At 38.6% G+C, this 18,993-nt stretch overlaps 1 protein-coding gene across 2 annotated transcripts in view; it reads right to left on the bottom strand.

The window, feature by feature from the left end:
* LOC136874382 (general odorant-binding protein 56a) overlaps positions 1–18,993 on the bottom strand; it is a 75,481-nt gene that overhangs the window by 41,402 nt on the left and 15,086 nt on the right. For both annotated transcript variants that reach the window (XM_068227576.1, XM_068227577.1), the window contains exon 3: positions 4,444–4,496. In XM_068227576.1, the coding sequence (XP_068083677.1) occupies positions 4,444–4,496 (53 nt within the window). The remainder of the gene's footprint in view (positions 1–4,443; positions 4,497–18,993) is intronic.

Raw genomic sequence — 18,993 nt, forward strand, 5'->3', positions numbered from 1 at the left:
TGTGTCATGATCTTATAACTAATCAAAGTCTCATCTTTCGTTATCAGAATTATTATATTTGTAATTCTGACACAGCCACAATTATAGTACACACAAAACTGCAAACCTTTACCGTGAGATTGTTTAATTACACTGTCTGAGTTCTTCTGGCAAGTAAGGCATCTCTTTTTCTCAAGTCCCTTTTCTTATCACTTCCGCTTCTCCGTAGTTGTTTGATCTTGCCGTCGTCTTCTAGCTTTTGTGATGTTGCAAATGATTGAGTTAGAAATATCATTAAATGACTTCCTTACAAGCATATCAACGATTTTGGTTTATGATTTTAATCCAGGATGTTTGAGATATATTTGACCTAAAAGTATTCACACAGTTATCTGCAGCTTTACAATAACCCTTGAAATCAATTTAAACTATATATACAACAACGTGAGGACATTTTGTCAGCTAAATACGATTCAAGTTTCTGGGTCTTTCGGAACGAATAATTTTTGCATTCCAGTAATAATCAACTGACATATTTGGAAAATTATCTGATCACAGTGAAAGCAGCTGTATCTAGTGAGGATGGAAATTAGACACGTTTTTCAACACACATTCTGCTGTTGATACAACTAACTCCATCTTTAGGGTTTTAAAGAAACTTCCTCCAACTTTCTGGCTACAAGCCCTTTACACAATTGCGATATAATGGAACCTTTTTAATTGAAGAAAAAAACAGAAATTTACAATTTTGGCACTTAGACCATTTTAATTTATAGTATTCAATTGTTGTTTTGTGTGAAGTGATAAGCGGGCCGATCAACTTGCTACCCTAATATATCTAGGATATTTTGTCTCCTCCAAGGGCTGTCAACTTGGGGTCGTGGACTCTGAGTCTGATATCTGTACTTCCAGTGCCAGTCTCCTCGCTTACAATTTTCCTATCTGACCTCCCTTGGTCAACTCATGTTCTCTTCCTTCCCCGACAGGTTTAAGTTTGTGAATCCTAGGGCGTGTTTAATTTTCATACCCTTCATGGTTCCTCCCATTTTTTCCCTGATACCCTTATTTTTCGAAGGGTCGTAACTCCTCCTGATTGTCTCTGATTAGTGTTAGGAGAAAATGATTTCCCCTGTTCTACTTCCTCTTAACCATTTGTGTCCTGCTGGTACTTTCAAGTACCGGCTCATATTTAGTCCAATATAAAACTACAGTAGGCAAGGACAGTTGTGTTGTGTTCTGTGTGTACTCTCCAGTACCTGTAGAAGACATTAGAGTGTCTTTGGTGGTGGGATTCGTAATAATGACACCAGAGAGAAGCACTAAATTGGCTTCGGTTATTCAAACTTTCATCTCATATCCAAGCACTGACATTTCGTTTCCCTTTCGTTGATGGAAGCCAGAAATATGTATTTATTTTTCATATTGTTGTGTGAGACATTGTAAAGTATACAATTACACAGTTAGCGTGCTGTAGGGTCACTTAAACTAGCTTTTATTCTTTGAAATGTAGTGGGTACTTCTAAGTACCGACAGAACTATAGGTGTCCCATGCTTCTTGTTCTCTTTGGTAACCATGGTTTGTTTATATTGATCAGATATGGTTGTTGCAGGCTGTGTTTTTGTGTTGTGTTCATTATACATGAAGTCTATAACAGAACATCATGAGTAAGCATAAGATCAGTGGATGATAACAGTGATTTACTGGCTGGTATAACAGATAATGGAGCATTATCTGATGTGATTGCAATAGTAATGAAAAGACTTTGTAAAACACGTGGCCTAGACGGAAGAAATGGGGACGGTGAGTGTTTAGGGTTTATTGGTCTTAATTTTACGATGGGTTACCATAGATTATCATCCTACAAAAATTTTAGTCATCTGCTAGAGACCTTGGTGTGGATTTAGTCGCCGATACAATGATGAGGGCAAGATTTCAAGCGACCATATCATATATTCATGGGAATGATAACAGTGCTGTGTCGATAGAGAAGTCAGACATTCTACACAAGTGAACCTTTCTTAGTAATAAGAAGTTTCAATCTGTACATGAATGGACTCGGGAAGTAAGTATGGACGATTCTGTTGTGCTATTCAAAGGTCGCAATTCTCTAAAACAGTACAATACTGCCAAGCCCATCAAGCGGGGTTAGCTGACCAGAACGGATTCATTCTCGCATTTCAAATCTATCAGGGAAAGAATGAGTATCTTGAAGAAGAGTTCAGAGAGCACAGGTTAGGTAAGAGGGTGGTTTTGTCCTTGACAAAACATCCGTGGGATAAGAACAAAATTATATTTTGTTAACAATTATTTTACCTATCTTTGACACTTGGAAAGGCTGAAACTATACAAGACCTTGGCATGTGGCACAGAAAGATCTGACAGGTAGGGTTGTCCAAAAAAATCTAAAACTGAGAAGAGCCTGATAAGAAGAGAGTATGTTACAGATTTTCTAATAGTGGTTTGGACTCCTTCACGTGGCAAGACAACAAACCTGTACATTTTGAATCCAATTGCCATAGGTTAGAACAAATTTATGTGCAACGAACTCAGAAAGATGGATCCAAACAGAGTGCAGCATGATCCGTAGTTGTATATGACTACAATCTGTACATGAGAGGAGTTGACCATGCCGACCATTTTAGAACCCTGCATGATATTGACGGGAAGTCGAAGAAATGGTGGCTGGGGCTCTTCTGAGGTTTTCTTGGCATGTGTGTAAATGCCTACGCAATTTACTGTGAAATGTTCGGTAAGACAATGGTCCTCCAGTTTCGAAAGATGGTGGCAAAAATAATTTTGTCAATGAAAAACCCTAAAAACAAGAGGAATTCCTTGACAATACTTCGGTCAACCGCATCCCTGCTTGAAAAAAGAAAGAAGATAGAGTACCCTGTCCCAATAGATGTCAGAATGGGAAACAGGTGTATTCATTGGCCTAAATTTGTGGAGATTTTTGGGCGATATGAGGTGTGCAGTAAGAAGTAGGTCCAGTCACGTCCACTTTCTCAATGCAGTCGCTACAAGGTGTCAAAGAGGTGTCTTGAGTCAACGAGAAGAAGATCTGCTTTGTGGAATACTCCAAATAGACGTATAAAACGCATTGAACATTCCCATTAGGTTTTTTTGTAAGACTGATTGATTGCTTTCATTTTACTACTTCTTTATTATGTTCATTTTATAATGTCTTGCAAATTTTATACCACTAGTATTGATTCCCATTCATTTTGACAATATCCTTAGTAAAAATTTATGACCTTCAGCAGTTTTGACGTATTATATTGGAGTGACTAGAGGACTGACGGTACTTAAAAGTTCAACTGCTAGATTGTGTTCCCAGTCACTAGTGGACTGAGGGTACTTCAGAGTACCATGAAAAAAATGGATACTTAGAATTGTTGCATTTTGAAAATACTCCTTGTGTGTCTTATTTTAATGGTATTTAAAGCATTTAAGGACATAAATTGCATTGTTTCCATTTTCTGTACTTTTGGGACTTAAAGGGTTAAAACAAAAATCACCACCACCACTTTATTTATTTAGCATATGGCTTTTAGTGCCAGGAGTGTCCAAGGACATGTTTGGGTCTCCTGGTGAAGGATTTTCTATTTGACCACATGGGCAACCTGCACATCTAGATGTGAGCTGACTACGATAATGATAATGCGGTAGGGAGAGCGTGAAACCCAGTGTCAGCACATACCTTCTGCAGTCGAACAACACAAAGGGGTCTGTTCAAGGATTAACACTCCCACCGGACGGACGAATTACCATCAACAACGTCATATGCTCTCTCCCCATATGAACGGCACAGATAGGTTTGGAATTGAATCCATGCTTTTGTCATAATCTAATACTAGAAAATGTATACCACCACTTCTTTTACCCTGTCGGCCTACATTTTGTTGGTGACAAGTATTTCCGCCAACGGGACTCGAACCAGCTAGCCATGGTGTCAGACCATGGCCACCAGGCGTACTGCCGCCACTATGGTAAATTATTTAAATTCCATTCATTATTTTAAATGACTTGTATACAAAAATATAAATAATTTAAGTTAACATTGTACCTATGAATATTATTTTTAAGATGTATGTTACTTGTTAGTAAAATTAATTAGAATAGTTTGAAATCTCCTGCATTTTCAAAGCTATATAACTTATAATAACCCTTTTTATTGACTGCATATGTCCACTCATTTTGTTAAAACCTTAATATATCCAGTGTTATTTCATCAATAATTTAATGTTCTTTCTACCTATCATTCAAACTATGTGTTTCTCCCTTTTGTTAATCCATGCTGTATTTTTTCTCTCCTCTAAAATTTATGATTATGAAGATATTCAGTTTTGGAATAAAGCTCCTCACTTGTTAGAGAAGTTTATACTTACAAATTCTATGTTAATTACGAAGCAACAAAATCTGCAAAACTCTCTGATGATCAATAACAGTACAGAACATCTTACCTTGCCCTCTTGTGAAGCAGGTGGTTCGCCTTCTCTCAGCCCCTTTTCCTCTTCTGAAACAGAACATAGAACAGGAATTAGTATTATACAGATGTCATCGAATCACCATCCACCTTGTTCGAATAGACAACCCAGATGAGAGCACAAGAGATGGATAAAATCGCTGGTGTAATACCTCTACTGTTTTATAATTACATTAAGTAGGACTTCTTGCTTCCGTTGCAGTTATTTTATTTAAAACGGGCTCTTTATTACTGCTAACACTGTATACGAGGCAAGAGTGCTTGGTGAACTACGAACATGTAGCTTTGAATGTCACATCCATATAACCAACGTATGCTCATTATTGTTAATATATGCCCTGCTATAGCTTACTGTTAATAATACGGGTACTAATTCAATATTCGATAATAATTGTACCGGGAGGTACACCTCAACGCCACGCATTCAAACTAAGCGCCTTAATGAACTCTTAATGAACTCTTCTATCAGTCAAAAAGTGAAACTGATAACATAACAAGTTGGAACTTTAATCAGAAGATGTCACCACTGAAAAATTAAGTAATTGTTTTATGGTGAAGTTTCCTAAACTGACTGAATTTATCCTTGTTTTGTTTGCCATTCATCAAGAAGTTTGGACATTTTTCCACAGATGACACTACCAAAAAACTATGATCATGCACCCTGGTGTAAGGTGAAAGAAATAACTTAAACAAGTTTGGTATTTCTAGGTTTTTATAACTGACTAGCAAATGTACCCGTGCTTCGCTACGGTATTCTACATTGTATACGGATATCGACGTAAATACTGTGCGTGCAGCAAATGAGATTGTTTTAAAATTGCATGTCTCTTAGCCTTATCCGAGAAATAGCATGGGGAGGTCCACATACGTTGTTTCCAATGTAAAGTGAGGGTTGCGGAGTTGTGATGATAACGCCAGGCTCACTTGCCTACTGCCATTCACAATCGAGTTGGCAAGTTTACATTATAATTGCAGGCCCCAATGCCTACTGCGCGGTCACAATCGATTTGGGGAGTTTTAGTTACAATGGCAGACCCATTTCCTACTTTCAGACAGGTTACAGTTGAGGAGTTTTTATTATAATACCAGGCAACATCCCTACCACCAGTCAAAATTGAGTTGTGCAGTTATCATTATAATGACAGTCCCTTTTTACTGCTGCTAGCCAGCTTACTGCCAGTCACACGGAATTAGTGAGTTTCCATGAAAATAGCAGGCCACTATGCCTAATGCTAGTCAAATTTTAGATTGGAACATTTGTTTATAATGGCGGGCACCCTGGCCTAGAGCCAAACACAATAGAGTAGGGGACTTTCGAACAAAACTGCATGATCCCTTGCCTTCTGCAAGACAAATCGAAAAGTGAATTATTCATGAAAATGGTAGGCCTCCTTACTAATGCCAGTTACACAGGAGTTGGAGAAGGACCCCATTCCTACTGCCAGCAGTCAAAGTCGGTGTAGGGAGTACTGATTACAATAGCAGACACATCCTTTCTCGATCGCTACAAATCGACATCAATGAATATATACAGATGGACATACGAAAGTATATGAATGTCTACAATATTGCAGACCTTCATTTACAGATTAACTGCTGCTAAACGGTACGTCATATCGACAAAGGACTGTACCGTAAGGCGCAGTATTTAGCGATCTAAATGGCTGGTCCTATGATATTTTCTCGCATCTAATCTATTCATGGGTCAGATTGAATCAGAAACGTTGAATAGGTTGAAATTTGTGTAAGATTATCTTACATTGCATTACTTTTCGGATAATTATGTGACATAGCATTTGGCTCACATATGGGTACTGGGTGGGCCAATGTTCGTGTAGAGTTTGATCATACTATCTTTCCTGTAAGTGATTGAAATGATGCACATGAGAAGAAAAGGTTTAGAAATTAATTTCCATTAAGGCAGGTAGATTTCCATTAAGTTTGGTTGTGTGTATTTTGAGGGAGTGCAAAATCACGGTTTGGTTTCGTATAAACCCCCAATTAGTTCAGGGATTTAGAAACAATATTTGCCCTAAAACCTCCCCAAAGGATAGGTGGATTCTAAATATGAAGTTTGGTGGAAATATATCCAGTAGTTTTCAAGTTAGAGAAAGGCAAACAGACCAAACAAACAAACAAACTAACTAACAGACACCAAGGAAACCTACCCTTGGACAGATGGATGCTATATATAAAATTTGGTTCAAATATCTTGTTAGTTTTCAAGTTGTAAGAAGTACGCTTTACACACACCCGCTCTTGCGTTAAGTCCGCTGGGATTTGTACCGAAAACCGGTCCGTTAATGATATCTCCCTTACTAAATCCTGTTATCGAAATGAAGCACATGAGAAAAAAAGGTTTAAAAATTAATTTTCATTAAGGCAGGTTGATTTCCATTAAGTTCGGTTGTGTATACTTTGAGGGAGTGCAAAATCACGGTTTCGGTTTCGTAAATATCCCCACTCAGTTCAGGGATTTAGAAACGATATTTGCGCTAAAACCTACCCAAGGACAGGTGGATTCTAAATATGAAGTTTGGTGGAAATATATCCAGTAGTTTTCAAGTTATAGAAGGACAGACAAACAGACAAACAGACAAACAAACAGACAAACAGACACCAAAGCTAAAAATGATGCAGATGGTCATTATTACACCTGAAACGGATAACTGTACCGAAATTTCGCCAAAATAATCAATGTACAGACACACGGTCGTTACGATTTTATTTATATAGATGACGGATAAGCATGAGCACGTTGAAAAGTGCAGACATCCACTTCGAGATTCATATCTCCTAAACGGTTTATGATATTAAGAAACGGTTTGCGCCATCAGACGCCTCATTTATCGCTCTACATGTTTGTGTCTAAACCATTTCCTCGTATCTCCCATATTAAGGGGGTAATTGAGTTAAAATTTTGAATAGGGCGAAATTTGGGTGCATTTTTAACATTTTACATTACATTTTGCCTACTTATGTATAAGCTAGAATCATGAAATTTGGTACACATATGTCCCTTAATTGTGCCAATGTGCGCACACAACGTGATGATCCTATCATTGTTATAAGTGTGTCAAAGAATAAAATATACTTGTAAAAATCACCAAATTTACGAACAATCCAGAAATACGGCCAAATTTAACGTATAAGGGAGAGAGATACGACAAAATGTCACAGGACCAAAGTTGTAGATCACTCCGAGTTGAAGCGACGTTGTGCCATCCGTTTTGTGATACGACTTACCGTTTAGCCAAAAAATAGCTCAGAAGGAATGTCTGCACAGTCATTAAAATTGCCTCCATATTTCGATATCCTTGGGGGTAAAAAGTGAAAAATTTGAACATCTTGGAATTTTCCCGTCGGTTAGGGTTCAAAAGCTATAATTTCACCAAATTTCAATTGTCTACCTCGTCTCGCAGGTTGTGCCGCCATCTTGATTTGGGGGGATGGGGGATAAAAATGAGGAAATTCCCGAAAATTTTTAAGCCCACGAAACCTATAGGTTATCGTTTTGGATATACTATACGACTGTGTTCTTATACTGAGCCCAAAATTTGAGCCCCCCCAGCGTGCCCCCTTCAGGGAATTTTGAGAATTTCCGATTTTTCTAGGGATCCTGGGGTCATCAGTTTCCCTCGTACCAAGTTTCAAATTTCTGAGATTTCTGGAAGTGCCTCATTAATTCACGTCTTTTTTCATTTTTAAATATTTATATATACATCGCTCCAGCCCGACTTGCTTTTATATATATAGATGACGGATAAGCATGAGCACGTTGGAAAGTGCAGACTTCCACTTCGAGATTCATATCTCCTAAACGGTTTATGATATTACGAAACGGTTTGCGCCATCAGACGCCTCATTTATCGCTCTACATGTTTGTTTCTAAACCATTTCCTCGTATCTCCCATATTAAGGGGGTAAATTGAGTTCAAATTTTGAATAGGGTGAAATTTGGGTGCATTTTTAACATTTTACATTACATTTTGCCTACTTATGTATAAGCTAGTATCATGAAATTTGGTACACATATGTCCCTTAATCGTGCCAATGTGCGCACACAACATGATGATCCTATCATTGTTATAAGTGTGTCAAAGAATAAAATATACTTGTAAAAATCAACCAAATTTACGAACAATCCAGAAATACGGCCAAATTTAACGTATAAGGGAGAGAGATACGACAAAATGTCACAGGACCAAAGTTGTAGATCACTCCGAATTGAAGGGACGTTGTGCCATCCGTTTTGTGATACGACTTACCGTTTAGCCAAAAAATAGCTCAGAAGGAATGTCTGCACAGTCATTAAAATTGCCTCCATATTTCGATATCCTTGGGGGTAAAAAGTGAAAAATTTGAACATCTTGGAATTTTCCCGTCGGTTAGGGTTTAAAAGCTATAATTTCACCAAATTTCAATTGTCTACCTCGTCTCGCAGGTGGTGCCGCCATCTTGATTTGGGGGGATGGGGGATAAAAATGAGGAAATTCCCGAAAATTTTTAAGCCCACGAAACCTATAGGTTATCGTTTTGGATATACTATACGACTGTGTTCTTATACTGAGCCCAAAATTTGAGCCCCCCCAGCGTGCCCCCTTCAGGGAATTTTGAGAATTTCCGATTTTTCTAGGGATCCTGGGGTCATCAGTTTCCCTCGTACCAAGTTTCAAATTTCTGAGATTTCTGGAAGTGCCTCATTAATTCACGTCTTTTTTCATTTTTAAATATTTATATATACATCGCTCCAGCCCGACTTGCTTTTATATATATAGATGACGGATAAGCATGAGCACGTTGGAAAGTGCAGACTTCCACTTCGAGATTCATATCTCCTAAACGGTTTATAATATTACGAAACGGTTTGCGCCATCAGACGCCTCATTTATCGCTCTACATGTTTGTTTCTAAACCATTACCTCGTATCTCCCATATTAAGGGGGTAAATTGAGTTCAAATTTTGAATAGGGTGAAATTTGGGTGCATTTTTAACATTTTACATTACATTTTGCCTACTTATGTATAAGCTAGTATCATGAAATTTGGTACACATATGTCCCTTAATCGTGCCAATGTGCGCACACAACATGATGATCCTATCATTGTTATAAGTGTGTCAAAGAATAAAATATACTTGTAAAAATCACCAAATTTACGAACAATCCAGAAATACGGCCAAATTTAACGTATAAGGGAGAGAGATACGACAAAATGTCACAGGACCAAAGTTGTAGATCACTCCGAATTGAAGGGACGTTGTGCCATCCGTTTTGTGATACGACTTACCGTTTAGCCAAAAAATAGCTCAGAAGGAATGTCTGCACAGTCATTAAAATTGCCTCCATATTTCGATATCCTTGGGGGTAAAAAGTGAAAAATTTGAACATCTTGGAATTTTCCCGTCGGTTAGGGTTCAAAAGCTATAATTTCACCAAATTTCAATTGTCTACCTCGTCTCGCAGGTTGTGCCGCCATCTTGATTTGGGGGGATGGGGGATAAAAATGAGGAAATTCCCGAAAATTTTTAAGCCCACGAAACCTATAGGTTATCGTTTTGGATATACTATACGACTGTGTTCTTATACTGAGCCCAAAATTTGAGCCCCCCAGCGTGCCCCCTTCAGGGAATTTTGAGAATTTCCGATTTTTCTAGGGATCCTGGGGTCATCAGTTTCCCTCGTACCAAGTTTCAAATTTCTGAGATTTCTGGAAGTGCCTCATTAATTCACGTCTTTTTTCATTTTTAAATATTTATATATACATCGCTCCAGCCCGACTTGCTTTTATATATATAGATGACGGATAAGCATGAGCACGTTGGAAAGTGCAGACTTCCACTTCGAGATTCATATCTCCTAAACGGTTTATGATATTAAGAAACGGTTTGCGCCATCAGACGCCTCATTTATCGCTCTACATGTTTGTTTCTAAACCATTACCTCGTATCTCCCATATTAAGGGGGTAAATTGAGTTCAAATTTTGAATAGGGTGAAATTTGGGTGCATTTTTAACATTTTACATTACATTTTGCCTACTTATGTATAAGCTAGTATCATGAAATTTGGTACACATATGTCCCTTAATCGTGCCAATGTGCGCACACAACATGATGATCCTATCATTGTTATAAGTGTGTCAAAGAATAAAATATACTTGTAAAAATCACCAAATTTACGAACAATCCAGAAATACGGCCAAATTTAACGTATAAGGGAGAGAGATACGACAAAATGTCACAGGACCAAAGTTGTAGATCACTCCGAATTGAAGGGACGTTGTGCCATCCGTTTTGTGATACGACTTACCGTTTAGCCAAAAAATAGCTCAGAAGGAATGTCTGCACAGTCATTAAAATTGCCTCCATATTTCGATATCCTTGGGGGTAAAAAGTGAAAAATTTGAACATCTTGGAATTTTCCCGTCGGTTAGGGTTCAAAAGCTATAATTTCACCAAATTTCAATTGTCTACCTCGTCTCGCAGGTTGTGCCGCCATCTTGATTTGGGGGGATGGGGGATAAAAATGAGGAAATTCCCGAAAATTTTTAAGCCCACGAAACCTATAGGTTATCGTTTTGGATATACTATACGACTGTGTTCTTATACTGAGCCCAAAATTTGAGCCCCCCCAGCGTGCCCCCTTCAGGGAATTTTGAGAATTTCCGATTTTTCTAGGGATCCTGGGGTCATCAGTTTCCCTCGTACCAAGTTTCAAATTTCTGAGATTTCTGGAAGTGCCTCATTAATTCACGTCTTTTTTCATTTTTAAATATTTATATATACATCGCTCCAGCCCGACTTGCTTTTATATATATAGATGACGGATAAGCATGAGCACGTTGGAAAGTGCAGACTTCCACTTCGAGATTCATATCTCCTAAACGGTTTATGATATTAAGAAACGGTTTGCGCCATCAGACGCCTCATTTATCGCTCTACATGTTTGTTTCTAAACCATTACCTCGTATCTCCCATATTAAGGGGGTAAATTGAGTTCAAATTTTGAATAGGGTGAAATTTGGGTGCATTTTTAACATTTTACATTACATTTTGCCTACTTATGTATAAGCTAGTATCATGAAATTTGGTACACATATGTCCCTTAATCGTGCCAATGTGCGCACACAACATGATGATCCTATCATTGTTATAAGTGTGTCAAAGAATAAAATATACTTGTAAAAATCACCAAATTTACGAACAATCCAGAAATACGGCCAAATTTAACGTATAAGGGAGAGAGATACGACAAAATGTCACAGGACCAAAGTTGTAGATCACTCCGAATTGAAGGGACGTTGTGCCATCCGTTTTGTGATACGACTTACCGTTTAGCCAAAAAATAGCTCAGAAGGAATGTCTGCACAGTCATTAAAATTGCCTCCATATTTCGATATCCTTGGGGGTAAAAAGTGAAAAATTTGAACATCTTGGAATTTTCCCGTCGGTTAGGGTTCAAAAGCTATAATTTCACCAAATTTCAATTGTCTACCTCGTCTCGCAGGTGGTGCCGCCATCTTGATTTGGGGGGATGGGGGATAAAAATGAGGAAATTCCCGAAAATTTTTAAGCCCACGAAACCTATAGGTTATCGTTTTGGATATACTATACGACTGTGTTCTTATACTGAGCCCAAAATTTGAGCCCCCCAGCGTGCCCCCTTCAGGGAATTTTGAGAATTTCCGATTTTTCTAGGGATCCTGGGGTCATCAGTTTCCCTCGTACCAAGTTTGAAATTTCTGAGATTTCTGGAAGTGCCTCATTAATTCACGTCTTTTTTCATTTTTAAATATTTATATATACATCGCTCCAGCCCGACTTGCTTTTATATATATAGATGACGGATAAGCATGAGCACGTTGGAAAGTGCAGACTTCCACTTCGAGATTCATATCTCCTAAACGGTTTATAATATTACGAAACGGTTTGCGCCATCAGACGCCTCATTTATCGCTCTACATGTTTGTTTCTAAACCATTTCCTCGTATCTCCCATATTAAGGGGGTAAATTGAGTTCAAATTTTGAATAGGGTGAAATTTGGGTGCATTTTTAACATTTTACATTACATTTTGCCTACTTATGTATAAGCTAGTATCATGAAATTTGGTACACATATGTCCCTTAATCGTGCCAATGTGCGCACACAACATGATGATCCTATCATTGTTATAAGTGTGTCAAAGAATAAAATATACTTGTAAAAATCACCAAATTTACGAACAATCCAGAAATACGGCCAAATTTAACGTATAAGGGAGAGAGATACGACAAAATGTCACAGGACCAAAGTTGTAGATCACTCCGAATTGAAGGGACGTTGTGCCATCCGTTTTGTGATACGACTTACCGTTTAGCCAAAAAATAGCTCAGAAGGAATGTCTGCACAGTCATTAAAATTGCCTCCATATTTCGATATCCTTGGGGGTAAAAAGTGAAAAATTTGAACATCTTGGAATTTTCCCGTCGGTTAGGGTTCAAAAGCTATAATTTCACCAAATTTCAATTGTCTACCTCGTCTCGCAGGTTGTGCCGCCATCTTGATTTGGGGGGATGGGGGATAAAAATGAGGAAATTCCCGAAAATTTTTAAGCCCACGAAACCTATAGGTTATCGTTTTGGATATACTATACGACTGTGTTCTTATACTGAGCCCAAAATTTGAGCCCCCCCAGCGTGCCCCCTTCAGGGAATTTTGAGAATTTCCGATTTTTCTAGGGATCCTGGGGTCATCAGTTTCCCTCGTACCAAGTTTCAAATTTCTGAGATTTCTGGAAGTGCCTCATTAATTCACGTCTTTTTTCATTTTTAAATATTTATATATACATCGCTCCAGCCCGACTTGCTTTTATATATATAGATGACGGATAAGCATGAGCACGTTGGAAAGTGCAGACTTCCACTTCGAGATTCATATCTCCTAAACGGTTTATGATATTAAGAAACGGTTTGCGCCATCAGACGCCTCATTTATCGCTCTACATGTTTGTTTCTAAACCATTACCTCGTATCTCCCATATTAAGGGGGTAAATTGAGTTCAAATTTTGAATAGGGTGAAATTTGGGTGCATTTTTAACATTTTACATTACATTTTGCCTACTTATGTATAAGCTAGTATCATGAAATTTGGTACACATATGTCCCTTAATCGTGCCAATGTGCGCACACAACATGATGATCCTATCATTGTTATAAGTGTGTCAAAGAATAAAATATACTTGTAAAAATCACCAAATTTACGAACAATCCAGAAATACGGCCAAATTTAACGTATAAGGGAGAGAGATACGACAAAATGTCACAGGACCAAAGTTGTAGATCACTCCGAATTGAAGGGACGTTGTGCCATCCGTTTTGTGATACGACTTACCGTTTAGCCAAAAAATAGCTCAGAAGGAATGTCTGCACAGTCATTAAAATTGCCTCCATATTTCGATATCCTTGGGGGTAAAAAGTGAAAAATTTGAACATCTTGGAATTTTCCCGTCGGTTAGGGTTCAAAAGCTATAATTTCACCAAATTTCAATTGTCTACCTCGTCTCGCAGGTTGTGCCGCCATCTTGATTTGGGGGGATGGGGGATAAAAATGAGGAAATTCCCGAAAATTTTTAAGCCCACGAAACCTATAGGTTATCGTTTTGGATATACTATACGACTGTGTTCTTATACTGAGCCCAAAATTTGAGCCCCCCCAGCGTGCCCCCTTCAGGGAATTTTGAGAATTTCCGATTTTTCTAGGGATCCTGGGGTCATCAGTTTCCCTCGTACCAAGTTTCAAATTTCTGAGATTTCTGGAAGTGCCTCATTAATTCACGTCTTTTTTCATTTTTAAATATTTATATATACATCGCTCCAGCCCGACTTGCTTTTATATATATAGATGACGGATAAGCATGAGCACGTTGGAAAGTGCAGACTTCCACTTCGAGATTCATATCTCCTAAACGGTTTATGATATTAAGAAACGGTTTGCGCCATCAGACGCCTCATTTATCGCTCTACATGTTTGTTTCTAAACCATTACCTCGTATCTCCCATATTAAGGGGGTAAATTGAGTTCAAATTTTGAATAGGGTGAAATTTGGGTGCATTTTTAACATTTTACATTACATTTTGCCTACTTATGTATAAGCTAGTATCATGAAATTTGGTACACATATGTCCCTTAATCGTGCCAATGTGCGCACACAACATGATGATCCTATCATTGTTATAAGTGTGTCAAAGAATAAAATATACTTGTAAAAATCACCAAATTTACGAACAATCCAGAAATACGGCCAAATTTAACGTATAAGGGAGAGAGATACGACAAAATGTCACAGGACCAAAGTTGTAGATCACTCCGAATTGAAGGGACGTTGTGCCATCCGTTTTGTGATACGACTTACCGTTTAGCCAAAAAATAGCTCAGAAGGAATGTCTGCACAGTCATTAAAATTGCCTCCATATTTCGATATCCTTGGGGGTAAAAAGTGAAAAATTTGAACATCTTGGAATTTTCCCGTCGGTTAGGGTTCAAAAGCTATAATTTCACCAAATTTCAATTGTCTACCTCGTCTCGCAGGTGGTGCCGCCATCTTGATTTGGGGGGATGGGGGATAAAAATGAGGAAATTCCCGAAAATTTTTAAGCCCACGAAACCTATAGGTTATCGTTTTGGATATACTATACGACTGTGTTCTTATACTGAGCCCAAAATTTGAGCCCCCCAGCGTGCCCCCTTCAGGGAATTTTGAGAATTTCCGATTTTTCTAGGGATCCTGGGGTCATCAGTTTCCCTCGTACCAAGTTTGAAATTTCTGAGATTTCTGGAAGTGCCTCATTAATTCACGTCTTTTTTCATTTTTAAATATTTATATATACATCGCTCCAGCCCGACTTGCTTTTATATATATAGATGACGGATAAGCATGAGCACGTTGGAAAGTGCAGACTTCCACTTCGAGATTCATATCTCCTAAACGGTTTATAATATTACGAAACGGTTTGCGCCATCAGACGCCTCATTTATCGCTCTACATGTTTGTTTCTAAACCATTTCCTCGTATCTCCCATATTAAGGGGGTAAATTGAGTTCAAATTTTGAATAGGGTGAAATTTGGGTGCATTTTTAACATTTTACATTACATTTTGCCTACTTATGTATAAGCTAGTATCATGAAATTTGGTACACATATGTCCCTTAATCGTGCCAATGTGCGCACACAACATGATGATCCTATCATTGTTATAAGTGTGTCAAAGAATAAAATATACTTGTAAAAATCACCAAATTTACGAACAATCCAGAAATACGGCCAAATTTAACGTATAAGGGAGAGAGATACGACAAAATGTCACAGGACCAAAGTTGTAGATCACTCCGAATTGAAGGGACGTTGTGCCATCCGTTTTGTGATACGACTTACCGTTTAGCCAAAAAATAGCTCAGAAGGAATGTCTGCACAGTCATTAAAATTGCCTCCATATTTCGATATCCTTGGGGGTAAAAAGTGAAAAATTTGAACATCTTGGAATTTTCCCGTCGGTTAGGGTTCAAAAGCTATAATTTCACCAAATTTCAATTGTCTACCTCGTCTCGCAGGTGGTGCCGCCATCTTGATTTGGGGGGATGGGGGATAAAAATGAGGAAATTCCCGAAAATTTTTAAGCCCACGAAACCTATAGGTTATCGTTTTGGATATACTATACGACTGTGTTCTTATACTGAGCCCAAAATTTGAGCCCCCCAGCGTGCCCCCTTCAGGGAATTTTGAGAATTTCCGATTTTTCTAGGGATCCTGGGGTCATCAGTTTCCCTCGTACCAAGTTTGAAATTTCTGAGATTTCTGGAAGTGCCTCATTAATTCACGTCTTTTTTCATTTTTAAATATTTATATATACATCGCTCCAGCCCGACTTGCTTTTATATATATAGATCTATGTTCATTTATTTTTGGGTTGGCAATACTTCCTTTTCTTTCCGTCAGTTTTGAATCGGACCAATCATAAATTTTGGTAATTAATTTTCATCCAATCCCGTATTTCTTGTTCATTTTTAATCTACCAATAAAAATTAAGAGGGTGTGTCCTGATTAATCTTGAATGCTCTCGAACCTTCCCTGAGGGTTTATAAACTGCGGCTTTTCACGTTTCCTGGCCGATTGATCGTCGTCTTTCTTCTGAGTGCGTGTGTGTGTTTAAGCAGAAGGTGGGCGGCCTCTTTCTTCGGTCAGCAGAACATCTGTAAGGTAATGTATGTATGTTCAGTCCGTCAGCGATGCCGTTGGTGGGATCCTCAACAGCTCTGCCATCAGCTGTCATAGATGGCTTAGGCATCACTGAAGAAGCGTACTAGGGAAATGAGGAGGGAGGTAGTTTTCCGTTGCTTTACTCACCGAGCCAGAGTTGCTATTACATATCAGTCTGCCAAGCCCACTGAAATGCATACACCAACCGACCCTATGACCAACATTTTCACACCATTTATAGCAGGGACTGGCTGCATAATGATTGGCACTACTAGCATCGCTCATACCTCAGTCACTTTCATATTGTCAAAGCCAAGGATAAGACAGAGACAGATCTATGAGAGTAACAAAACTGCTCTAGCCTACCAGAAGACATAGTGCACTGTAAACACTGGGTCCTGCCAGCAAAGGCATAATAAGGTAATGGCCACATAAAATCATTCTTTCTTGCTACCTCCGCAGTTTAATTCGAGGGGAAGTTCCGACTCTTTAATTATGTAACCATACTTTTCTAAAATGTAACTTTTCTTTCGGCTAATGTAAACATTTCATAAAATCTTTAATTGTAAATCGGGGATAGAGAGTGAGTTACCCTCTCGAGTTCCCCTTCATCTTGATTTGAGGTGCCTGCGATTTTGCAACCTTTTTTTCTGTAATGTGTTAAAGTGATTTCCATGCGCGCCACCTCAAGTAGCTGGGGATTAGCCCCTGTTTCATCGACCGAGAGCCTTGTAGGATTTTATATTTCATTGTCTGGGAGTGCAGTGTACGCCTCCATTCAGCTTGTGTTCGAGCCGTTTATTTAACCTGTTCTTTTTCGCAAAGGTCCTGTAGGTTGAGTACTAGATACCCCTGTGTAAAATTATTTTCAATTTGTAAGTTGTGCCTTGAGAGGCCAGTGATTGTAAGTTTTGATGTTGCCTTGAGCAGGCTGGAAGAAACCGAGAGCCTGTAAGCTCTTTTCAAAGTTTTGTAACAGTAAAGTGTGCCTCTGGGAGGCTAGATATTGTGATTTAGGGAGCAAGTGCTTTTGAATTAGGGGATTTCTGACCTTAACTAAATAATACCACTTCCATTTGTAAAATTGTAAAACTAGGGGCTTGAAGCCCTCACTAATCTTGGACTTTCCTAGTCTTGTTTCAAGATTGTTTTTGTACCTGACATATTGTTATTTGTTGAGTTGTTGTTTTAAAAAAATTTAACCTTCAGTTCAAGCTTTAAATTAATTTTGATATTGTAGATAGACCCATTCACCCCGGCAACTTCTTCAACCTCTTTCTGCTCCACGGGTATCCCCGTAACAATAAAAACAACAACAACAACAATCATACGTCTCGTCCGCTATAAGTCAGAAATCTCAAGTTTATCTGTTAGATAGCGAATTCGACCTACATATCCGCAGCTGTGCTTTGTGTACAAGTTATTAGGCTGGCGGGTTTCTGACGGAGGAGTCACGGGCTGGAATCCAGCTCACGCCTGTATATTTGTAAACCTATAATAAATACGGATGCCTTTGCTGGTGAGATGTAGTGTTTGCAGTGCACTATGTCTTCTGGTATGAGCTAGAATAAATTTGTTACTTTCCTTGACCTGTCTCAGTCTCATCTTTGGCTTGACAATATGAAAGTGACTGGGATATGAGTGATGCTAGTAATACCGTTCCTTATGCAGCCTGTTCCTATTATGAATGGTGTGAAAATGTCGCTTATAGGGTAGGTTGTTGCATGCATTTTAGTGGGCTTGGAAGACTGATATGTAATAGCAACTTCTGGCTCGGTGAGAAAAGGAACGGGGAACTACCTCACTCCTAATTTCCCTAGCATGCGTTTTCAGTGACGTCTAGGCTATCTATGACTGCTTTTGACGGTCCTGTTGAGCATCAAACAGCCTTCGGGCTGAATACCCAACATGCGTACAATAAATATGTATAACCACGTAAATATGTTCTATTTCTAGATGCTTCGAGACAGATTGTCTTAATAATCTAGAATACCGATTTTCCAGAATATTCCTGTCGATTATAAAAGCTAGGGCCTTACAATAATAACGTAACAAATATTTACACATACGAGGAATACGCATGGATGGTACAAATACTTGTGAGACAGGGGAATACCTTCCTGCTGCACAACAGTTTCCGCAACATCGTATGCTTTCGCGTTATGTCTTCTGGTGCACTATTCTCAGGCTAGAGACGCAAGGAACTCTGCGACTACTCCGTGCACTAAGGGTTATGCCGATCGTTAATGGGTGAAAACTCCCATTTGAACATCGGGAAGCTGCACTCGATTTA

This window comes from Anabrus simplex, chromosome 5, assembly GCF_040414725.1.
Source record: "Anabrus simplex isolate iqAnaSimp1 chromosome 5, ASM4041472v1, whole genome shotgun sequence".
Taxonomy (NCBI): Eukaryota; Metazoa; Arthropoda; class Insecta; order Orthoptera; family Tettigoniidae; genus Anabrus; species Anabrus simplex.